General features: G+C 38.6%; 4 protein-coding genes across 4 annotated transcripts; 2 read left to right on the top strand and 2 right to left on the bottom strand.

Moving 5' to 3' along the window:
- The first annotated feature begins 1,340 nt into the window (after window positions 1-1,340).
- Window positions 1,341-8,092, top strand: LOC122035746 (serine/threonine-protein kinase Nek5-like). Its single transcript, XM_042594856.1, has 15 exons — window positions 1,341-1,742; window positions 1,846-2,089; window positions 2,169-2,235; window positions 2,320-2,385; window positions 2,466-2,512; window positions 2,603-2,648; window positions 2,734-2,814; window positions 2,892-2,934; window positions 3,020-3,069; window positions 3,938-4,019; window positions 4,098-4,147; window positions 5,249-5,322; window positions 5,392-5,443; window positions 5,559-6,350; window positions 6,423-8,092. Exons 2-15 carry the CDS (start codon window positions 1,992-1,994, stop codon window positions 7,941-7,943), a joined length of 3,069 nt encoding a protein of 1,022 aa, XP_042450790.1. The 5' UTR covers window positions 1,341-1,742; window positions 1,846-1,991; the 3' UTR covers window positions 7,944-8,092.
- Window positions 8,093-8,445: 353 nt separating this feature from the next.
- On the top strand, window positions 8,446-9,118 carry LOC122035728 (NDR1/HIN1-like protein 1). Its single transcript, XM_042594836.1, has one exon. The coding sequence runs from the start codon at window positions 8,446-8,448 to the stop codon at window positions 9,064-9,066; it is 621 nt and encodes a 206-aa protein (XP_042450770.1). The 3' UTR covers window positions 9,067-9,118.
- Window positions 9,119-12,189: 3,071 nt separating this feature from the next.
- LOC122035727 (zinc finger MYM-type protein 1-like) lies at window positions 12,190-14,544 on the bottom strand. The gene has a single exon (XM_042594835.1). The coding sequence runs from the start codon at window positions 14,542-14,544 to the stop codon at window positions 12,190-12,192; it is 2,355 nt and encodes a 784-aa protein (XP_042450769.1).
- A 2,292-nt stretch (window positions 14,545-16,836) lies between these two features.
- On the bottom strand, window positions 16,837-18,546 carry LOC122035723 (probable aspartyl protease At4g16563). Its single transcript, XM_042594828.1, has one exon. It carries the CDS (start codon window positions 18,442-18,444, stop codon window positions 17,023-17,025), a length of 1,422 nt encoding a protein of 473 aa, XP_042450762.1. The 5' UTR covers window positions 18,445-18,546; the 3' UTR covers window positions 16,837-17,022.
- Between the last annotated feature and the right edge of the window lie 6,842 nt (window positions 18,547-25,388).

Genomic DNA, 25,388 nt, shown 5'->3' with positions numbered 1-25,388 from the left:
GACGTTTATAGCCGAAGACATTCCTGTTGCCTGTCTGCCGCCATGACCGGCCGGTCGAGAAATAAACAAGCGAACAATGAAGCCAGCCTGTTCCAATTGACCACGTGGCAAAACAAAGCGCATCTGTCAATCCAGCTGGTTGTCGATGAATTAAATTCATCGAAATAATTGAATTAATTATGGGAGAAAAGGACGATATGGTCCTCCCAAACCATTCAGTATTATCAATCTTACCATAAAATACAGATAAATAAATTATAATAGATATTTTACCTTAGCTTAATGGCCTATTCAATGAAGAGGTCAGACACCGATTATGAATTGATCCAAAAATTATTACAGTAGTTGGTTCAGAATGGACCCATAATAAGGGTGTAAATGAGTCCAACTGAGTTTTAGCTTGGGTCGGCTCAAGCTCGAGAAAATTAAAAAGACTCAAGCTCGAGTGCATTTTTGAATCTGAACTCTAGCTCGGCTATTTAATTATGGGCTCGAGTTTGATTGAATTTACAAATTGCGGATTGGGATTTGAACCTTTAACTCTGACTTACCTAATGAAATAGGTTAACCATAAATACCTCATTAATTTATTATTTAATTTAAAAATATAAATTATTTTAAATATTAAAATATTAAATTAGTCTAACTCGAACAGGTTCGATAAGTCATCGAGTCAGTATTAAATGAGCTCGAGTTCGACTCGAATATTAAACGAGCCAGTTTAAACTCATTTCGAGCTCAGTCAACTCCGAGTTCGAGTCGACTTTTGACCGAGCTACTCACGAACAACTCGACTCATTTGCACTCCTAACCCATACTCTTTATAAGGAGATAAATTATGAAAAATATTTATCTTAGTACAACGATCTTTTATCTATAGAAAGTTAGACACATAGTATGACATTTTATACCACTAAAAATTAACTTAATATTTAGTGGAGCAATCATCTATGTAATACTAACTACGTTAATATATAAATTAATTATGAAAGAAAACATGAAATTATTATCTTATCTTAATATTTTTTTTCTAAATCACATAGGATATTTATTCTAATACAATAGCTGTATATTTAGAGGAAGGTCAGTACCAGCTAGACATTAATCATGGTAACACTTGTGCAATTTTATTATTTGACCTGTAATTTAATTAAATGACGTAGCAACGGGAAGAAATTATACCGTATCAATTACTCCAGCCAAAACCACAGAGAAGTAAATAAAAGCAGCTCTGTGTCTTCTGCCAGCACTCTGCCTCACGGCGTTGCTTTGCCTTCATTTCATTTCATTTCATTTCATTTCAGTTTTTTTTTTTAAACTCGACCACATCCGATGGTTGAGCTTAGCTGACGTCTCCCCTCCAGCTATAAATGATTCCCCTCCCCGGCTCCCCCTCTCAACTCTCCATTTTAAATTGTTGCCATTTCTATTCAAATCGATGCAGTGCCAGTGAGGAGCGATAGAGTCCAACTATTTAATAAAAAGGGTAAAAAGAAAAGGAACCCGCATCAACTCACCGGCCGTCGCCATCCTCCGACGCCCGCCACAGTGGAAGACTGCATTCCATCTCCCCATCGAGCAGCTCACAGCGGGAGCCGCGATCCGGTCCTTCCTCGCTTTCGGAACTCGCCCTGCCCTTCGCTAGCGGACGGTGACATTCATCAGTCTGAGGAACGGGAGATCTGGATGTCGATGGAGAGGACGAGAATTCCCCTTTCGATGAGCCAGATCGATTTCTCCAGGTGAGTTCGTCGCCGTGGGATCGATTGATTACTCTGGGTTTTTTTTTTTCTTTTTCTGGATCTCAGTGCGGTTAAATGGTTTTTTTCTTCTTCCTTTTTTCAGTTCTCGATTCGATGTGGCGGGAGGAGTTTGAGGAGATCTGATTATATGATCTATGCGTCAGAGCATTTCGAGCTTGAGCTGGGATTAGATTTGTGTAGTTGATTTCTGAGCAAGTTTCTCCACCGTCCCATTTGGGGATTGGATCCATGGAGTCGAGAATGGATAAGTATGAGATAATGGAACAGATTGGCCGCGGAGCCTTTGGAGCTGCGATTCTTGTGAATCATAGGCAAGAAAAACAGAAGTGCGTTTAGCTCGCTTTCCTGATCTATTGGTTCGTTTCGAGTCCTATGGTCAATTTCTAACTTTTTTATTTTTTTCAGATATGTTCTAAAGAAAATTCGACTAGCGAGACAGACTGAACGTTGCCGCCGATCTGCTCACCAGGAGGTCTGTGGAGTTGATGCCTCATTACTTTCTTCTACATTTATAGGCGTCAATCTTTCTTATAATTCTCGAGTGTGACCTATGCAGATGGCTCTTATAGCACGTATCCAGCATCCTTACATAGTTGAGTTCAAGGAAGCCTGGGTAGAGAAGGTCTCGAACTGTAAAATAGAACACTCGATGCATTCGTTGTTTTTTTGATTCGTTTGTCTAATCAATGAGTGTGAATATAGGGTTGCTATGTTTGTATTGTCACTGGATACTGTGAGGGAGGAGACATGTAAGCCTTCAACTGTAACTCTCTTTTTTTCAAAGTACGTTTGATGTAAATTTGTTGGTTCGCTTTACTTCAATCTGTGTAATGTAAAAGGGCTGAGCTGATGAAACGATCAAATGGAACATATTTTCCAGAGGAGGTAAAATAAATTCATCTAGATCTTTCTCTATCTGCCTAAAAGTTTCTTGGAAAGGTGGAAATCTGATAAGCTATCTTCCTACCAGAAATTGCTGAAGTGGTTTGTCCAACTCCTGTTAGCTGTTGAATACTTGCATTCAAACTTTGTTTTGCATCGAGACCTCAAGGTTGGTGACATTTGGCGCTCAGTTGTTTATATTCTTATCTGATTCTTTTCATTATGTTTCTGACATCTATGTGGCAGTGCTCAAATACATTTCTCACTAAGGATCAAGATGTTCGCCTTGGTTAGCAGCTTGACTGTGCTTAGACTTTTTTATGATAATTGTTTTATTTGCACTTGAAATTTTCCTTGTCATCTTTCTTGTGCAGGAGATTTTGGGCTAGCTAAAACTCTAAAAGCTGATGATTTGGCTTCTTCTGTAAGTGCTTAATTCCTTGAATGCCCTTTACTTCAATAGGCAACTCTTTAAATGTGACATGGGTACATTGTTAAATTAATTTACAGAATTAGTATGCCAAAGCGAATTTACCTTTGAATGTAAGGGCTAAATAGCAAAGTATAGTCAATTTCAGAATTACTAGTCCTTTCTTTCTTCTCTTATTCCATGTTCTAAGCTACTTTGAAAAAAAAATGTGGAACCACTACATTAATGGCCCCCCCCCAGGCGACGACCCCACGTCAATGGAAGGAGGTTCATCAGGAGCACAGGTGTTAAGTGCATGATGGGATGAACATAGGTGATACATTCCCTGTGACTCGAACCCTGCCCACTACAGACAAACTACCATGCACTTAACATCCGTGTGAAGCCCTGGAGGCATGTTCTAAGCGACTCAGGCTTTGGCAAGAGGTGGAGTTGCTTAGTGATGTCATTAAAATTGACATAATAACACTAATATTTTTTCTTCAAATTTTTTTTGTCACAATGACATTGTTTCGTGAGAATGACATGCTTGAGCTTGGTTCTAAAGCCAATGTCACATGAGTGTTTTCGTGATTTTGAAACTTAAGCTCTCCCTTATATTGGCGAAAAGCTAGTAAATTCATTTTCCCAGATTGTATCTGCTTTTGGAAGAATATATACATAATATGTAACAAGTGTACTCACATTATTGATTTTGATGCTTCTTGATGTGATACCAATCGTGGGTGAAGTCTGTTTGGTCATATGATAATCTCTGCTATATGAATCTTGAGTGCATACGTTTTCTCCCAACTAACACAATCGTTTATGTTATATGATGCTTGCAAATTTTGATGGAACTCATAAGCGGTATTTTCCATAGGTTGTTGGAACTCCCAATTATATGTGTCCAGAGCTCCTTACAGACATTCCTTATGGATTTAAGTCGGATATCTGGTCCTTGGGTATGCCTGCTTCATGTTTCTACCCCAAATGCTTTCTGGTGGAGTATGCGCATGACTAATTTGGAAATTGTTGATCAGGTTGTTGTGTATATGAGATGGCTGCTCATCGACCTGCATTTAAAGCTTTTGTAAGTCTGACTTATAGAAGTTAATTGGAATTTATAAGTCCAGGACTGCAGGTAGCTAGCAATTTGCATTTCTGTGCATTCGGATGCATGACTCATAAACTTTGTTGCAAATAGTAATAACATATTGTGGGATTGCGCGATCTGCAATTTTTTTATTTATTCAAAATCTTCAAAACAATTTTGTATAATGGCTTTTAAGCATCTCATTTTACCTTTATAAAAGTATGTGTTGATTGGAATGTGTTCAAAACTCCTGAAAACTGGTAAAGTGCAGTTCTTTTTGTTTGATGCACCTTTGTAAGGTTTGTGTCGCACTCTGATAATTTTAGGTATAGATGGTTGGAAGAGTAGAATTACATGCCAATAAAAAGTTGATATGGTTAAAAGGATAGCATAGATTTGTATCTTTTTTGGATTAGTCTAGTTACGAGATAGAATTCTCTTTATATATAAGTTTACAAAAGATTTATCAAAGACAAAAAGGAAAGAAAAAGGGGAGACTTGAATCTATCCTAATGTATGGAGAAAAATTGGAAACTTCATCTAATTTTGTCTGCCTTGTGTTTCCTGATCCATTCTTTTTTTCTTTGTTCTTTCACAAACATCCCGACATTCTCAAGTACACTTTTGTTTTTTTACTGGTTTTCCTTAGCCATTTACATTGTACTCTAATACATTTGTGTTATTAGACCTACTAGAAGTTAAAGCATTGGGATCTTAAGCAGAGTTTGCAGCCTAGTAATATTACAAATTGTCCAAGTATAAAAGTATATATCTAAATTAGTATTACCTGGTCTTTATTTACCTTCTACGATTTTGTCTTTCTGATGAGCATTCTTCCTGATAGGAAGATGCTTACACGCCATTATTATTATTTTTAGGGAAAAAAGTTGTTTCATTTATATTACTTTTATGTGTTCATTATGGCAGTTAAAAGAGGATTCCACTTTAAGTATAGGAATAAATACTTCCCTTTTTGCGTTATTTGTACCATACGAGTCTAGATTGACTGGCTTTCTTCAACTAAATTATAGTAAAAGTTACAAGTATCTTCCAAACCTTATGTTCCTGATGTATCTGATTTTTTTATTTTTTTTTCAGGATATGGCTGGTTTGATAAGCAAGATTAATCGGTCATCAATAGGTCCAGTTCCTACTTGTTATTCTTCTTCGCTGTAAGTGCCTGTTTTGCATATATCTTTTGTGGTTATGTTCTTCATTAGTGACTGTTGTTTTTAATGCAGAAAAGCTATTATCAAAAGCATGTTGAGGAAGAATCCAGAAAATCGGCCAACTGTAAGCCCCTGAAGCGTCTCCATTTCACAACCTATTATCAGTGTGATGTGCTTGATGATTTCCACCTATATTTATTTCCTATCACCATTAAATATGCTATAATTCAATGATTCAGGCATCTGAAATTCTACAACACCCTTATTTACAACCATATGTCAACCAATACCGTCCATGTCCTGTTCCTCCAACTGTATGCCGGTCGCGTGAGAAGCCCATGTCAACATCGCATAGCACTCAGAATATGTCTGAAAGCCAAAGCAGTAGTTTTTCCAGCAGTGACAAAGACAGTTTGCACTCGGGGGATATCAATATTCCAGGTCAAAAGGTTAACTGCCATCAAAACGAAGTTGGAAGGGATAATGGTTCAACTGATGAAATAGGTTCTAACAAGTTCACTCCCCTTGATTCATTACATAGGAATGCCCCCAAAGCTGTACTAGAGAGGAAAGATTCGTCAAAGTTAATACATGTTGATCACCAGCCCAAAGTTGTGGCTAAGCAGTCAAAACCTGTGAATAGCATACTGACAGTGCTAAAAGGGAAAGGGGAAGGGGAAGGGAAAGTTAGAGAAAATAGATCCCCTATGAGAGCAACACGTGTTAAAATTGGTGCTTCAGATCACAAGACTAACCCAGAACCCATACCTAAGTTATCCATTCCTGTAAGTAGCAGTTCAACTTCACAGTGCAATTCAGAAGGCCAAGCTGATTTGCCTACGAAAATCATTGATGATTCTGCACAAGATCCTTCCAACCGTAAAACTGACGTAGATGGATCAGACAGGGTATCCGAATCTGTTAGTGGCCATCCAACTTCAAAATCTAATGTGGGACAACCTGATGAACCAGCCAAAAGTAACGGTGATTCAGTAAAAGGAGCCCAGAATTCACACAAGTTTAAGCAGCAGGTAAGCTAACAACTATCTGTCTTTAATTTATTTATACATTTACAGACTATCCGACATTGTTAAACGTCGCAGCTTCCGAAACTTGAATCTACTCCAAAGATCAAGGCCCAAATTGATGGTGTTTCACCACCAGTTCCTGTCAAACAAATATCAGAAGATAAAATTCCTTCCAAGACAAGGCAAAGAACGACTCCACCTTTCATTGCTGCGAAAAAGCATATCCTTCATTCCAAGAAACTTGATGTTGCTAACAATCATTGTTCAGTTGAAACTAGTGGGATCAAAAGTGCTCCTACAAAAGTAAATCAGGGCACTGATATTTGTCCAAAGGAGGATAGATGTTTCTCTAAGCAACTTGACAGCCAAAATGAGGATGGTTGTCTAGTTTCTTCAAGTGCAATTGCGATCAATTTGGGTAAATCAAGTTCTCCACCCGTTCCAAGTCAAGAATCTCGAGTAGAAGTTGATAAGGTGCAGAATGAATTGTTTCCTTCATGTGCTTCACCCGCTCCTAGTCTACATTCTCTCGATACAATATTCGAGGACCAGAAGAGGTATTCCCAGGATAAAACACCAGATTTTGCTGTGGATATGTTTCTGCCTGAAATTTCTGAATCAGATAGGCCAGCGTCGTCATTATCTTCATGTACAAATATGAGACTTGATTATTCGTCAGCCGATAGTCCTGGGCATGATGGCAAACCTACTGTAAATTTCGAAGTCAGTGCAGAGGACATGCAGAACAGCACGTCAAGCAATGACATAATGAGTTCAAGTTCATTACTCGAGCAAACCTTTTCCATCTCTGAACAAGATGTTGTCTACAAAGATGATGTTTCGTTAATTAAACCGGAGCAAAATCAAACTGTCAAGCGAACTGGGGTCGACAAGTTTACAGTTAGAGAGCTCCTTTCTACGATGACAGATATCGTGCCATTTGTTTCAGCAGCCCCTAAGACCTCTCTTGTGGAAATTACTCGATCGGCCCCTGCCCCTATTAATCAAACACTGGAAAAACCAACTGCACCTCACCTAACCCCAGTATTTGATGAAGTCATTCATGTCATTAGACACAGCAGCTATCGAGTTGGTGGTGATCAACCTATCTTAGATAACAAGGAGAAGAATGCACAGAACATCGACATGGGAAAGCTAATTAGCGTTGTCCAAGAAGAGGCTGATACGAGGAGCATCGCAACTGGCCTGAACCCTTCTGGATTTGTTGAAGCCATGACTCTTAAAGCAAATGCTTCAGAGAGCCGCAGTAAGGAGAGGGGGATCAGCTCACAAACAGCAAAATCAAGTTGTACAGAGGACCAATCCGCTTCATCGGAACACAACCATGCGCCAAAGGAAGAGGAAGCTCCAGCTAAGGAAACGCTGGACGTGAACTCCTTCAGACAGAGAGCAGAAGCTCTCGAAGGATTATTAGAACTATCCGCGGATCTTCTGCAGTACAATAGACTGGAAGAGCTTGCTGTCGTCTTAAAGCCATTTGGGAAGGACAAGGTTTCCCCTCGGGAAACTGCAATTTGGTTGGCCAAGAGCTTCAAGGGGATGATGATCGAGGATGCTGCCAACCGCACATCATGATGAAGATTCTAACAAGACGCTTCTCCTTGGGTTTGTTATACCAAACATTAATTGGTTCCCTATCCATTGTTTTTACTTTACATTCTTTGTTAGAATCGTGTGTACATACTGTGTGATATATATCAATGCCAGCATAATACCTTATCATTTTGGATTTAGCTTTCATATCTAATAAACATATTATATATATATATATATATATTATAATTAATGATCTATTAGAGGAAGAAAAAAATTTGAAGAAGAGTCTCGACTCAATGATAAAATTATTGTCTACAATGGATCTTTCTTTGAGACCTGTAACTTTGTGGATCGGATTATTTTTTTTTTTTTTAAATTGTATCATATTATACGAGATGCTGAGATCAAGGTTAATTGATATTTCGTTTGTGGTTTAATGATATAAATTAATGTTACGTTTAATTTAAAAAAAAAAAAGGAAAAGAAATAAAATTTCCACCCTTTATATATATAAACCACTGTCCCAAGTTTATAGTTCCCCATGGCGGAGGACTGCGGCAACCACGAGGAGGAAAAACGGCGGCAGCTCTACCACCGCCTCTTCGCCGGCTTCCTCATTCTCGTCGCCGCCGTCCTTCTCACCGTCCTCATCATCTGGCTCGCTCTCCGCCCCACCAAGCCTGCATTCCGCCTCGAGGATGCCTCCCTGCTCGAGCTCAACCTCACCTTCACCCCCTCCACTGCCTCCCCAATCCTCTCCGCCGTCTTTCAGGTCACCCTCTCCTCCCGCAACCACAACGACCGCGTCGGCGTGTATTACGACCGCCTCGACGCCTTCCTCCTCTACGACGCCCAGCGCGTCTCCGTCGCCACTTCCCTCCCAGCCGGCTACCAGGGCCACGGCGACGTCACTGTCTGGTCGATGTATCTTTCCGGCGGAGGCATCCTTCTCGCCCCCTATATAGCCGACTCCCTCTCCCAGGGCGAGCGCGCCGGATTTATTCTCTTCCACCTCCGCGTCGACGGCCGCCTCCGGTGGAAGGTCGGCTCATGGATCTCCTCCCACTACCACCTCCGTGTCAGCTGCCCGGCCTTGTTCGCCGTCGACGGTGACGCCGGATTCCGCTTCCAGCGGAATACGGAATGCAGCGTCGACATCTAACGGAGGACTCTGTTTTCGATTTTATTTTATTTGTTGTTTGCGCGATAAAAAAACGGAGCATGTTAAATGAGAAAAAAAAATTTGTAATTGTTGCTTTAACAGTAATTACAAAGGGTTTATGATTTTTTATTCATATAAATAGGGTAGTTAAGTATTAATGTATGAGATATTGTTTGTTAAATGATATTTTAATAATTATATAAGAGTTCGGTAGGTTGTGATGAGAAGTGGCTTTGAAGAAACGCTACAAATCCGGTGCATGGAATAGACTGTGGCCTTGAAAAGGCGATCCATTTTACCATATCAATACATTATTTTTTTGAACAAATATTTTAAATATTTTAGGAATCTTTTTCGATTGGATAAATAATGTTAAAAATTGTTCTGTTAAAACATCTCAAAAAAACAAACAAAAAACAAAAACTATACTTATCATCAAAGAACTAAAATTGTCTCGTTTATACTAAGGTTTTATTATTCCTAAACGTGCATTAAATTATAACTTTACCCCTTTACATGTAACTTTTCTAATTTTTTTTCTTTCTCTTTTAAGCGCGTTATTTATATATATATATATATATATATATATATATATATATATATATATATATATATATATAACATCATTTAAACTTTAATAAATAATCTTCTATATTTATTTGTTTTTAATTTTAATTTTAAAACTTTAATAAAAAATTTTAAAAAATATTTTTAAAAAGGTCAATAAAACATTAAGAATATTTTTTCCTTTTTTAAATATTTTCAATTTTTTAATATGTAATTATCAAAGAGTAAAATATAAAAATAAAATTAATAACCATGGTTGATTTTAATAATAATAACACTTAGGTGATGGTTTGACCAATAGTACAGTGGTGTTGATTTTCAAAAAACAGTACCATAGTGTTTTGAAAATTTTAAATCATTTTAAGCACTATTTGAAGGGCTTTAAAATGATAAAAGAGAGGTTATTTGGGTTCATATTCACCTAATAAATTCACTCAAGTTGAACCTGATCAAAACTCATTGATGGACCTATACTACTTGGATTTATGAAATTTTATAATGAGATGAAAATGTGAAATGTGTAGAAGGTATATATAGTGAAAAACTTGATCCTGAGTCTCCTACATAAAGTTATAGGCTCATGCCAATTTATATAAAGTCTAAAATTTTATAAATCTTTTGAGTAATACTAGAAATCCTTACGATAATAGAGGATAGCACATTTGGACCACTGTGCACTACAAAAACCTATATGAGTTGTAATGAACTTGATTAAAGATCTCTAAGTTCATTAATGAATTTTGACTGAAATTTATTATTGGACTTAAATGACTTAGATTTTTGAAATTATATAATGAGATGGAAGTGTTGAGGGTGCATAAGAGAGATATGATAAAAAATTTTGATTTTGAATCTCCTATCAAAAGTTATAGGTTCATGTTAATTAACGTAAAATTTAAAACTTTCTAAATCATCTGAGCAATGTTGGAATCCAAATAAGCTCACTTTTAATTTTTTAAAGTCTTCTAAATAGTTTTCAAAACGATTTGAAACTTTTATAACAATGCCGATCTTAACCATCTGCATCACTGTGGTGCTATTTTGACCAAATAGAACCAAAGTAATTTTTTATTTTTATTAATAAAATTAACTTTTGTTATTAATTTTATTTTTATTTTTTACTCTCTTATAATTACATATTAAAAAAATTTAAGATATTAAAAATAGGATTTTTTATAAATATTTTATTAACCTTCTTTTTATATATTTTTAATTATTTTTATTAAAGTTTTAAAATTAATATTAAAAAATAAAGAAATTTAGAAGATTATTTATTACGGCAAATTCTGAAGAGTTCTAAAATTATTTTTAATCTTCAGAAACCAACACATGCTAATTTGATCAAACCAGTTTCAAAGTGATTTTTTTTATTATTTTTATTAATACAATCAACTCTTGTTATTAATTTTATTTTTTTTACTCTTTTATAATTACATATTAAAAATTTTAAAGATATTTAAAAATATGAAAAAATATTTTTAATGTTTTATTATTTTTTTAATATTTATATATTTGTATTAAAGTTTTAAAATTAAAAAAATAAATATAGAGGATTATTTATTAAAATTTAAATAAAATTTAATTTAATATAATTTAGTTTAGTGTAGTAGGATCTAGAGAGAGAAAAAAAGGTAAAATTGTAATTTGACATGACTTTTGAAATAATGAAATATCCGTTCCCTTCTTTAATTTGCCATATTATTAATGCATGTATAGATGTATTCTTGTTCCTTCGGGGTGGTGTGATGGTTAAAATATGAGATATTATCACATGAGGTCTTGGAGTCGAAATTCGACGTGACCGAGTATAACCTTCCTCATGTCTTGGCCATTTGCACTAATGACTAGTAGCCACCTGTGATTTACCTCCTTCGTGTTGGACTCAGGGATGGAGCTAGGATATTGGTTGAGTGTAGACAATAATATAATATATTTAATAAAGCAAAATAAAATTAAAATTTTATAATTGCAAAATTATGCATGGTATGATATAAAATCATAGATCAACAGAGACTAAGCAATATATATATTGAGTGTGTCTCATTGGAAAGAACTAGAGAAAAGAATAGTTAACCATGTTTCGTTATATAATTGAATAGAACATGATACATAGAAACTGATATAATAATTAAACCCCAAATGACAAAATGAAAACTAACCCGATGAGCTTGTCCAACCGGATTAGCCTCCCTAATATAAAAAAAAGATGTCTATTCCACCATCTTCAAATAGATTCTTGGCTATGAGATGCACTCAAAAGTTCTTCAGCATCATCCACATTGAAATCTGCATATAAAATATAGTTGTAAATGAATCAGACAAATTAGCACTTGCTATCAAAATTCAAAATGGAAAGCTAAAACTTATAGTGATAACTTGACATATTCAGCATTAGTAGAACTACATGATTTTTTAAAGAATATATTTACTAACTACATGATTTTTTAAAGAATATATTAATTTCAAAAGAGAGTTGTAAAGATTTTAAGTTAAGAAATTAATTCTTTTTGTTAACAAAGCATGCACTATTAAATCAAATATCACAACATAATTATCTTACAATTGTTCTTTTCGAGTCTTCATATTTTGAAACTTTTGTATAATAGCTTCATTATCAACCTTTAGAAATATATCTTTCTCTACATAGACAATAAGACTATCATTCATCCAATCATCACTCATTCGATTGTGCAACCTGTCTTTCACAATTCTCATGGCAGAAAACACTCTCTCTACCGTCGCAGTCGCAACTGGTAAAATTAATGCTAATGTCAAAAGCTTAAAAACCAATGGATACACCATATTTTTCTTTGACATAACTAACTTCTCTGAAAGATCACCGAGACCTTTCAATCCTTGAAATGTTTTGTTAGAACGCATATCACATATATATGTTTCAAGTTGATCATCAAGTACGAGAAGATCAAATCTTGAGAAATCTTGTGGATAAAACTCAGCCAGTTGCAACAATTTTTTCTTGTCAAAAGCCAAAAAAGAGTTTTGTGGACACAAACAAGCTACACAAAGAAGTAACTCTGTACTTGCCTCGGAGAAACGATCATTTAATTCTTGAAGTTGCATATCAATAACACCATAGAATAAATCAACTCGATAGTGATGTAAATTTGTTACTTCTGGTGGATTACGATGGGGACGACCACGTGGTGCCCAACGTGTGAACATATCATCCATTTTGAGACAATCAATGTAATGTTGTTGACAAAAATAGTGAACTTTTTCTAAAAATGAATCCCAACCATCTTCTCTCATATTTTGGAGTCGGTGTTTGCATACTTGTACCAAATCCATTGCATTTACAATATCCTGATCTTTCTTTTGTAATGCTATCGACAATTCACTCGAAATCCCTAAGACATGTTTCATCAAGTGTAGATTAAATGCAAAATCAAATGAAAGTATTGATTCCAATAAATTAAATGCCTCAGTTTTTTTATCAGGAGAACTAGAATCATCTTCTGAAATCACTTCAAGCACATCAATGACAGCAGAGAACATAGAAATCAAACTGATCAAAGAATTGTAATGTGACCCCCAACGTTTATCCCCAGCACGTTGAAGGGTAGTTTCTTGATTAAGTCCTCGACCACTTGAAATTTCACCCCTCTCCAATGCCTCAACAATAAAATCTGAATGTTTCTCCTTAAGAAGATCAGAACGTTTGCAAGATGATCCAACAACATTTACCACATCACCAACAATACGAAAGAAATTAGAAATCGGAAGATTTTTCTTGGCCACAACTATAAGAGCTAGTTGAAGCTTATGGGCAAAACAATGTATATAAAATGCACATGGGTTCTCCTTTAAAATGAGTGCTTTTAGACCATTAAATTTACCTTGTATATTACTTGCTCCATCAAAACCTTGTCCTCTCACATTAGCTATGCTCAAATTATATTTAGAGAACATCTCATCAATAGCAGCTTTAAGTGAGAGTGCTGTAGTACTAATAACATGCTCAATTCCAATAAAACGCTCATTTACATGCCCACTACTATCCACATAGCACAAAACAACTGACATTTGCTCCTTCATTGACACATCACGAGATTCATCAACTAAAATAGAGAATAATGAATTACCAATATCTTTGATAATAACATTAATTGCTTCAGTTGCACAAGCCCTTACTATATCCTTCTGAATATCCGGTGATGTTAACTTGCAATTTTTTGTGGCATTTTTCAATATCACATCATTAATCTCTTTATTACGAGCACCTAAAAACTCCAGTAGAATAAGAAAGTTACCCGGATTAAGAGAACCTTCAGTCTCATCATGACCTCGAAATGAATTCCCTTGTCGCAACAAAACTCTGATACAATCAATAGAAGCATTGAGACGGATACGATAATCATTTCGCATTTGCTTTGACTGTTTGTGCAAAATTGATTGAATGTGCTCATCTTGATTCATCAAAGCTTCACAATTCATTCGAGCTTTATAATGTTCACTATCATGTTGGCCAACATGAATATTTAATCTATCTTTACCCTTCCAATTTGTGAATCCTTCGCTAACAAAAGTCTCTCCTCGTGCTTGTTTTCCCTTAGTTGTCTTGAAGAGATAACAATACAAACAATATGCCGCATCTTTTTCTATACTATATTCCAACCAATCACCAAATTCCTTAAACCATGAAGGATTAAACTGTCTAAATTGGCTTATTCCAAATTTTCGTTTTGGGAATTCATAACTTGAAGGTTGACATGGACCCTTTTGCAAATATATCCTTCGAACTTGATCCCTAATGTTAGCATTATAAGAACAAATTGGAATCCTTAGTCCAGGATCTGCCGGTAATTGTGAAAAATCAAATTCTCCAACTGTAACATCTCCAATATTTTGTTCTTCTGGTTCTGGAGTTTTTCTTTTAAAAAATCTATGCATTGTAGACATAGTGATTTCCTAATATAAAAAAAAAATTAAAAAATGAATTAACAATCCAAACTATAACATTAGTAGCTCTTAATTTTGTAAGCATATGGTAGAAAACAAAACAATATACAAATAACTAATATTAGTTGTGGAAACATACTTAGAACTTAGTTTTCTATTAGTATGACAACTCCAGCAGAAAGGCTAACATTTAAGCACATTGACATGGAATAGATTCAGATAAATCAACATCAAACGCGTACAAAGAGCGCAGAGCACAGCCCTGATGCTTCCAAGTCCAATAAACATGAAAAATAAAACAAAAAATGCATAGAAACATTGAACAAATATATCCATATATTAGCTAGCAGATTAGCACATCGTCAATTAAGAAATTTATCAACTCATTTCATTCTTGATTCAAGTTTAAGTTACACTGCCGTCTGAAGTAGTAATGAAGACAACCTCTTGGGAGAAGGGGAAGTGTCTCTGGCTATCTCCATAAAACCAGAACTATTGTTAGAAACCTGCAACTGATGGTAATTCTAAGTTCCTAACTATCCTATGAACAAGGCAAATCGAGCTCAAGGCAAATGGTAGCAAATACAATTGTCTAAGTAGTGTTTCTACCCTTTGAAACTGACTTGAGTGCTTTAGTGACAAGCTCAAATCTTGTATAGTTGAGCATAGATATCATCCTGTTACCAGAAAGAAACTTGACAATTAGTCATCTGACTCATCTCTATAAAATTCAAGCTGAGGCCTAATATTCTTTAAGGAACAATGTTAATGGGTAATGGTCAAAAAACGTTGTCAAAATACAAGCTAAGTTAAGCACTTTAATGGGTAATGACCTTGACCTCAATAAAGCATCATTTCTCTTGAAGGTATACATGACTAACACTGTTTTGGAATGTATACTGGACACCAGTTCTTTGTTATCATGAGCATGAAAATGCAATTCTATAATTTTGATATAACAAGAATAGAGTAAGAGCGCCTTTAAACTCAAAATTGAACATTATTTATTTTCCAATATTCTTGCCAAGAGTGTGGTTCAATGTACTGCAATGTGAGTTGCGTATAAACTGATAACTTATTCACTTGAATTGGAATATCCAAGCTTGAATTATCACTTATTGTTGTCTGCCTCATGTTAGAGGTGATTCGTCATTCAAGTTAACTGTGATTGTGTAAGATAAGCTGACTACACATTTTTTTTTCTCATCAAGAATGTTCTTGGAAACTGGAGTTCCAAGCTATTTGCAGTAGCCTTACTGGCATAGTGGCATCTGGTCAGAGTTCTACTATAACAGGAACATATGCTGGACAATATGTCATGCAGGTGAGAATTTAGAACTTAGAAGTGCCTCGCTGATTTTTTTGTTCAGAATAGCCGAACAGGAAAAAAAATATTTAGGGTTAAGGATTACCTTAAGTTTCTTAGTTTGCTATGGAGTGCGGCGCCAAGGGACTAAGGGAGGAAGATGAAGTCGAAGAGGAGGCGGTGAGGAAGGGCTGACTACTGATGGGGATTTCGGCTGTTCGGCGTGACCGCGTGAGAAGAGGGAAAGAGAGCGATTAGTTTAGTTAGGAGTTGATTTAGGGGAAAAAATCTTAATAATATATATATATATATATATATATATATATATATATTTTTTTTTTTTTTTTTTTTTTTTTTTTGTTCGGGCCCAGTGTGGGCAACTGTCCACACTGGGCCCATGTAAGTTCCGCCCATGGTATTGATCTAAAGACGATGAACGAATCACCTTTTGTCACATGTATAGATGTGCTCTTCCATGTCATTATTAATTAACCCATTCGTATATTAAAGTTTCTCTGAAAGTCGGAGTTTTAGATAATATGCCATATCAATATTATAAAATTTTATTAAAACATTAACTTAAATGAATTTTTTTATCCAATTTATAGGATATAATTATATAAATTCAAAAATATTATATCAATTTCAAAATAAAAAATATATTTAAATTTTTACTACTATTTTTAAACTATAAATCTCAAATCACACCTCTATTCAAATTTTTTTATATTGATTTTATACAGCTCTCATAGACTTGCATGGGAGAACGTATTTTGTGTTTTTTTTTATTGTTCTTTAACAGTCGAAATGGCACGGGTGGCTCGACTCCTTCCATCTGGTCCCAAGCTTCGGCATAGTCCTCTGTCCTGATGCACAGACAAACAAATCTGGCTGCAACATGCAACAAAAGTTGCAATCATCGGCAGGCCTCACGGGTTAGAATTCCCTTTTATTATCGCAGTGCAAAAAAAAACAGAGACAGGCATTTTTCTCATTTATTAAACAAGTTTTCTACCGTCTGGAACAAGTTTCTTATGAGTGTTCATTCATCGTTCGATTGAATTGGATTACTTCTACTCTCCTAAAGCAATGCGAGGCCGGTCATCTCAGGATCAGGAAAAATCAATCAAACATGCAGCCGGTTAATTAACTGGGGATGAATTTTAATTGGTTAGGCAGGACTGCCGCCGGAATCCCAACCGTCCTCGCTCCAAGTCGTACACCATCAGGTAGTCTTGCTGCTGGAAACTGCCCAGTATCACCGCCGGGCCGTCGCCGGCGTTCGAGGTGGCGACGTCGTTGCCGTCGGATATGATGGTGAGGCACACCCCCGCGTCGTCGTGGTTCACGAATGCGAAGTAGTTCTTCAGCGGCAATCGCATCTCGGCCCCGCCCTTGAAGCGGAACGTTAGCTCCGGCAGCTCCACTTCTGTCGCGTGCGGCGGAAGAGCGAAGCACGGACGCAGGCCCGTCTGGTCTTCCAAGGCCTTCGATCGGTTGTAGCGTCCCGCCACGCGGTCGACGAATGCGGCCAGCACTGGATTGAACACGTGGGGGGCCATGTAGGTGAAGGTGGTGCCGGAATCTACGATGACGCCGCCTTCGCCGGTGGGGCCTGGGACGAGGGCGGAGTAGGGGATTTTTACTTGCTCGCCTCCGACGGCGATCTCGCGCAGCCCGACGTAGTAGTAGACGGAGAAGGGAGAGCCTTGGACGGCACCAGCGGCCGAATTGTTGAGGAAGGGCGTAGAGCTCAGGCTGTCGGAGGAGTCCTCTTTAGGTGGGTCGAGCACGATGGAGCCACTCTCGGAGGCGTCATCGTCGTAGCGGCGGGAGATGAGGCAGTAGGAGAACCGCTTCAGGCCAATCTGGGAGGGGAGGGAGGGGGCGCTGCGTCCGAATCCGGCAATGCCTCCGGAAGGTTGCCGTTCGGAGAAAATAGAACATCCGACGGTGAAATTGGGGAAAGTAAGATTTGAAAAGCTCATCGTCTCCAGCACGAAGAGGCCGGCGGTGGAGCCGGACCCATAGATTAGGGAGTAAGGGGGACACGCAGAGGCAGGACAATCGGAGGTAGCGTTGTTGCAGGAGGGGCAACGGGAACGGAGGAAGTCGGCGGAGTGGATCCAGAGGCAGCGGGGATTTCGGCATCCGACGGGAGCAACGGAGGAGGAGGACCGAGGGAGGAAAACGATGATGGTGTTACCGGAGGGGGAGGCGCAGCTGCGGCACTGGTATGAGGGGGTGCAGGGGACCCAGGTGATGTGGCTGCCGGTATCGAGGAGGAGCTGGAGCTCCTGCGGCGGCGTGCCGAAGGTGAGGCCGAAGGAGTAGCCGCCGTAGGAGTGGGGGAACAGGGGAGAGGTAGCGGGGGGAGGGGAGGAGTGACGGCTAGGGTTCTTGAGGAGGGAGGCGCGGAGGTAGGAGGCCGAGGCGAGTGCGGCCAGTCGGTGGCGGGGGTCCGGGTGGGGCGGGAGTGGTGTTCGGCGGAGTGGGAGCGAGATGGGATGGGAGGCTGAGGCGAGGAAATGGAGGAGGAGGTGGAGGAGAAAAGGAAGAAGAAGAGGCGGAGGAGACGGTGGCATTGTGAGTGCAGCGGCGCGACAGGAGGAAGAAGAAGATGCTTTGCGTTTGAACTTGAAGGGGTAATAAAAAAGGGAAGGCAGGAAATGAGAGAATGGGTGTCGCCCCAGCGGAGGAAGAAGACAACGGTTCTTCACGGTTAGGGCTTGGGTTACGTTGGATTGGGTTGGGTTAAATTAATTTGGGTCAAGTTTCGTTTGTATTTGGTTGCTCACGCCTATGATACGTCTCACAAATTTATTTTTTAAATAAATTAAAAAAAATCAGTAAATCTTAAAATCTCCCGTCAAAATTAAACTTTACTCTCAGTTCCTATTTATTCTCATTCTCTAATTAAACGGATATTAATTTATCTAATTATCCTTATTTTTATAGATATAAAAAATTTGAAAAGAGATATAATTCTTTCTAAATTCAATAAATTTAAATTAGACTCTAATATATTTTTCATTAAATTGATTATAACTCTTTTTTTTAAGATCAATTGATTGGAAGTCATATTAATTGATTGACTTATGTTGAATCAATTGATCATTCAGTATAAGCTAATTAATTGGTATGAATTCTGAAGTCATACTTAATTTAATAGAAAATATATTAAATTTTAATTTAAATGTATTGAATTTATGAAAAATTTTATTTTATTTTTGAATTGTTTATACATATAAAAGTTAAATGATAATTATATAAATCTATGTGTATTAAGAAGTTAAAGGGGGTGTATTAATGTTGGGTTTTTAATTATTTTAAATAAATTTTATGGATTTTAAGAACATAGGTGTATTCAATCTAGATTTTTATAAATTTTATAGAAATATAATGATATCCCAATTAGATTTTTATAGAGTTTTAAAAAATTATGTGGTATTCAAACTTGACTTTTTTTAAAAATCTTTTGCTTTCCAAAATTTCAATAGATTTTCTTAGATTCTTTTGGAAATCCTAGGATATAAATTTTAACCAATAAGACCTCTCCAAAACACTTGGTATAATTTTAAAAATAAAATAAAAAATCCTCTCCTCATCTTTGAGATTTTTATAGACTTCAAATCGATTTATTTTTTTATAAATAAGTCATTTCTTTTCCCGTTCCTCGATTTTGATTATTTCTTTGATCTTAAAGGTATGTCCTTGTTCAACCTCTTGGCGGTCTGTATCAACCTCTCAACATGCATTTCATGCGAAGCAGAGAGTCCTCTGAAATGTCGTTCTCCGATGTTATAATAGCAAAAGAATGGATCGGAACAGCTGGAACAGAACAGCAATCGCTTGCAGCTTTTTCTCCGACAATGACTCATGGCGACGGATTGCGGGTGGAGATTTTTTCTTCAGATGCTTGTGATGGGAAACAATGAGTGTTATTCGGTAAAGCCTGCAATGCGCTAGAAAGGAGGAAAACAAATAGAAAAATTATTTGAGGCGGTCGGTGATGCTTCCGTTTGTTAGGATCGATGGATCGCGGCTAGAGAGGGGGGTGTGAATAGCCGCCCCCAAATTCGCGTTTCTTTCTACAAATCAAGGTTAGCGCAGCGGAAATAAAAATAATAGAAACGAAAGCGGAGAAATCAAACCTCAACACGCGTCGATGTAACGAGGTTCGGAGATATACTCCTACTCCTCGGCGTGTCCGTAAGGTCGACGAAGCCTATCAATCCGTCGGTGGATGAGACCCCGGAAACCCGGCTAATAATCACTCCTTCTGGGTGGAGAAACCTCGCCACAATGTCTTGCAACAGCAAGATAAACAGGAGTACAAGAATACAGCAGGAAACTAAGTACAATACAAAAATGTAATAACCCTAGCTTGCCTTCTTGTCGACTGGATGAAGCAGCAACTTCACGGGAATCCAACCACAGCACCAACTGTCCAGTTGAAGTCCCAGCCGAGGGAAGCTCACGCGAAGCTTCAGCGAAGAAGAGCTCAACAAAGCTCAAGCAGAAAATACTTCAGCAGTCAGCAGGAAGAAGAGAAAGAAGTAGCACATCGCACAACAGTACACTTCTTATATGAACCTGCGAAGAAGAAGACACAGAAAGAAATCTAGCCGTTGTGACTCACCGGCTAGGCCTGGACCGATCAGGCTATGGCCTGATCGGTCAAGGGAGGATCTGATCGGTCTGGGGACCGATCAGCCAACTCTCACAGAGAGTTGGCCTCGTCTCTGATCGGTCTGTGGACCGATCAGGACTCAGGTGGATCGGTCCACAGACCGATCCTCCCTCTTTCTTCTCCCGATCTTCTTCGCTTCTGATCGTTTCCTGATCGGTCTGCAGACCGATCAGATAACACTCAGTAGGCTACTGTTTGGTTACTGATCGGTCACCAGACCGATCCAGATACCCAGTGTATCACTGGATCGATCCACTGATCGATCCAGAGCTTGGTTTTTGCCCAAACCAAGTCCCAAGCCTTCCAAACCAACATCCGGTCAACCTTGACCTGTTGGTACATCATGCTTAGCATCCGGTCACTCCCTTGACCTGCTAAGACTCCCCAACAAGTGTCCGGTCAATCCCTTTGACCCACTTGGTCTTTCCAACACCAGATGTCCGATCACCCTTGATCCATCTGGATTTTTCCCTTGCCCGACTTCACTCACTAGGACTTTCCAACTGCCTGACTTCACTCACCAGGACTTTCCCTTGCCTGGCTTCACTCACCAGGACTTTCACCAACTGCCTGGCTTCACTCACCAGGACTTTCACTTTCACCTAGCTTCACTCACTAGGGTTTTCACCTGGCTTCACTCACCAGGATTTCCAATCTGTCTGGCTTCACTCACCAGGACTTTTCCGTCTGCCTGGCTTCACTCACCAGGACTTTCCATCTGCCTGGCTTCACTCACCAGGACTTTCACCTGGCTTCACTCACCAGGATTTTCACCTGGCTTCTTCACTCACCAGGATTTTCCATCTGCCTTCCTGATCTAGAGAACGAGCTACCGAGCCCTCTCTGACCTAGTCCGAAGAACAAGCTACCGAGCCCTCTCCGTCTTTCACTTCCGGTCCAGAGAACGAGCTACCGAGCCCTCTCCGACTTACACTTGCCAAGTTCCTATACTTGGACTTCTCCGTGCCAAGTCTCCATACTTGGACTTTCTCCCATGCCAAGCTCCCTGCTTGGACTTTTCCCGTGCCAAGCTCCTTGCTTGGACTTTTCCGTGCCAAGTCAACTCACCTCGGGTCAACCAGGTCAACCTTGACCAAGGGTTGCACCCACAACCTCCCAAGTTTCTGTTCTTGTCAAATATCAAGATACAACTTGAGTCAGGTCAACTCGAGTCAGGTCAACCAGGTCAACCTTGACCTAAGGTTGCACCAACAATCTACCATCAAAATACAACTCTTCTGTTCTCGTCAAACATCAAAATACAACTCGAGTCAGGTCAACTCGAGTCGGGTCAACCAGGTCAACCTTGATCTAAGGTTGCACCAACAATCTCCCCCTTTTTGATATTTGACAAAATCATAACCTAACTTAGGTTTTCTAATGTTCTTCCTTGAACATTCTCCCCAAACCTACACTCTCCCCCTTTTTGACACACATCAAAAGGAGTGAATCAAAGTCAAGAGTTTCTTTCTAATGAAGGTCACATACCTTTCATTGAAACCCTTAATTTCCCCCTTGATACTAAGGTCAACAATTAACTTAGTGATAATCCCATATCACTCAAGTCTTTAGGAGTAAAAACTCCCCCTAAAAGTCAACTCCTCCTTGACTAATAGGTAAAACTCCCCCTAAAGACTTCCCCTAAGCAGGATCGATGGATTGCGGCTAGAGAGGGGGGGTGTGAATAGCCGCCCCCAAATTCGCGTTTCTTTCTACAAATCAAGGTTAGCGCAGCGGAAATAAAAATAATAGAAACGAAAGCGGAGAAATCAAACCTCAACACGCGTCGATGTAACGAGGTTCGGAGATATACTCCTACTCCTCGGCGTGTCCGTAAGGTGGACGAAGCCTATCAATCCGTCGGTGGATGAGACCCCGGAAACCCGGCTAATAATCACTCCTTCTGGGTGGAGAAACCTCGCCACAATGTCTTGCAACAGCAAGATAAACAGGAGTACAAGAATACAGCAGGAAACTAAGTACAATACAAAAATGTAATAACCCTAGCTTGCCTTCTTGTCGACTGGATGAAGCAGCAACTTCACGGGAATCCAACCACAGCACCAACTGTCCAGTTGAAGTCCCAGCCGAGGGAAGCTCACGCGAAGCTTCAGCGAAGAAGAGCTCAACAAAGCTCAAGCAGAAAATACTTCAGCAGTCAGCAGGAAGAAGAGAAAGAAGTAGCACATCGCACAACAGTACACTTCTTATATGAACCAGTGAAGAAGAAGACACAGAAAGAAATCTAGCCGTTGTGACTCAACGGCTAGGCCTGGACCGATTAGGCTATGGCCTGATCGGTCCAGGGAGGATCTGATTGGTCTGGGGATCGATCAGGCCTTAGGCTGATCGGTCCCCAGACCGATCAGCCAACTCTCACAGAGAGTTGGCCTCGTCTCTGATCGGTCTGTGGACCGATCAGGACTCAGGTGGATCGGTCCACAGACCGATCCTCCCTCTTTCTTCTCCCGATCTTCTTCGCTTCTGATCGTTTCCTGATCGGTCTGCAGACCGATCAGATAACACTCAGTAGGCTACTGTTTGATTACTGATCGGTCACCAGACCGATCCAGATACCCAGTGTATCACTGGATCGATCCACTGATCGATCCAGAGCTTGGTTTTTGCCCAAACTAAGTCACAAGCCTTCCAAACCAACATCCGATCAACCTTGACCTGTTGGTACATCATGCTTAGCATCAGGTCACTCCCTTGACCTACTAAGACTCCCCAACAAGTGTCCGGTCAATCCTTTTGACCCACTTGGTCTTTCCAACACCAGATGTCCGATCACCCTTGATCCATCTGGATTTTTCCCTTGCCCGGCTTCACTCACCAGGACTTTCACTTTCACCTAGCTTCACTCACTAGGGTTTTCACCTGGCTTCACTCACCAGGATTTCCAATCTGCCTGGCTTCACTCACCAGGACTTTTCCGTCTGCCTGGCTTCACTCACCAGGACTTTCCATCTGCCTGGCTTCACTCACCAGGACTTTCACCTGGCTTCACTCACCAGGATTTTCACCTGGCTTCTTCACTCACCAGGATTTTCCATCTGCCTTCCTGATCTAGAGAACGAGCTACCGAGCCCTCTCTGACCTAGTCCGAAGAACGAGCTACCGAGCCCTCTCCGACTTACACTTGCCAAGGTCCCATACTTGGACTTCTCCGTGTCAAGTCTCCATACTTGGACTTTCTCCCGTACCAAGCTCCCTGCTTGGACTTTCCCGTGCCAAGCTCCCTGCTTGGACTTTCCCGTGCCAAGCTCCCTGCTTGGGCTTTTCCGTGCCAAGTCAACTCACCTCGGGTCAACCAGGTCAACCTTGACCAAGGGTTGCACCCACAACCTCCCAAGTTTCTGTTCTTGTCAAATATCAAGATACAACTTGAGTCAGGTCAACTCGAGTCAGGTCAACCAGGTCAACCTTGACATAAGGTTGCACCAACAATCTCCCATCAAAATACAACTCTTCTGTTCTCGTCAAACATCAAAATACAACTCGAGTCGGGTCAACTCGAGTCGGGTCAACCAGGTCAACCTTGACCTAAGGTTGCACCAACACCGTTGACTACTTACGAGCTATGTATTGATAAATTAAATTAATTCTTAATTTAATTAATAGATAATTTAGTAAAGTTTAATAAAATTCGACCTAAAAATATTCTACACAATTTATTAAAATTTCAAAATTCCTAAACAAATTTTATATATTTATATTTATTTATTTTAATAATATTATTTCTAATCACATTAATAATAATATTATTTCTAATCACATTAATAATAATATTATTAACTTTACTACTAATCAAATTTATCAATTTAATATTTTATTCAAAATTTGACCAACATTTCAAGATAATTTGGATTAAAATTATAAATAAAACTATTTAAAATTATTATAATATTATTAAAGACGTTAACTTCTCTTTGTTTTTAGTTAAAACAAGATAAAAGTATAAAAAATTGAAAAAAAAAATTATGAATAAGTATGCTATTTATTATTTTTTAAAAAAATAAGTTTAATTAGGTATTTAAATTTTGTTTGAAAATAAATATCGTGCGAGATCATAACCACCTACGTTTTTTCATTATTGAATACACCTATTAGGGTATCCATATTAGTGTGTGTTATAATACATACATATTATATTAACATATTCATTCTCTCACATTTATTTTAACATTAACCTTTATCATTTATATGGCCGCTGTCATTCATCTTTATTTTTATTACAATTTCAATTGTATTTACATAATTTAAATAATTATTATTTAAAATAATTAACAATATTATTTTAAATATATTATTTACATAATTTAAATATATATATATATATATATATATATATATATATATTATAATAATTTTAAATAGATGGACCATGATTGGGCGGTTCTCTGACTTGACTGGCACATCTTGTGGCTGAACTAGCGAATGAATCAATGGACCTAGGGATCTGGCTGGGACTTGTGTGGGGGCAGAAGGGGCCTAGTGTCCAGCCAAGGGTCCAAACGGGTGACACCTCTTCCTTGAAATTCTAAGGAAGGCCTCCGACTCTGCAGATGAAGTCAGTCTCGATGCACTCGATCTTTTAATTGGAGACCTCCTGGACTCCCCTGTCAGGCTTGGTGCTGTAAGTATCCTGTGGTGGTTTTGATGTGATCAACCAAGTCAAGTTAGGTCCTATGTACTTGATCCTTATTTCTAAGTGTGCAAGAACTTATGATCACAAGAAGTCGATTGGAAGATGCAGTGGGCGAGAAAGATGACACTAGAATCCAAGGGATGAGAAGCTATGAAAGATTACACTGGTGGAGCAAGAATGACGCG

The sequence above is a fragment of the Zingiber officinale genome, unplaced genomic scaffold (genome assembly GCF_018446385.1).
Source record: "Zingiber officinale cultivar Zhangliang unplaced genomic scaffold, Zo_v1.1 ctg100, whole genome shotgun sequence".
NCBI classification, from domain to species: Eukaryota; Viridiplantae; Streptophyta; class Magnoliopsida; order Zingiberales; family Zingiberaceae; genus Zingiber; species Zingiber officinale.
Note: the sequence above shows the minus strand (reverse complement) of the source record. Positions and strands in the feature narration are given on the sequence as shown.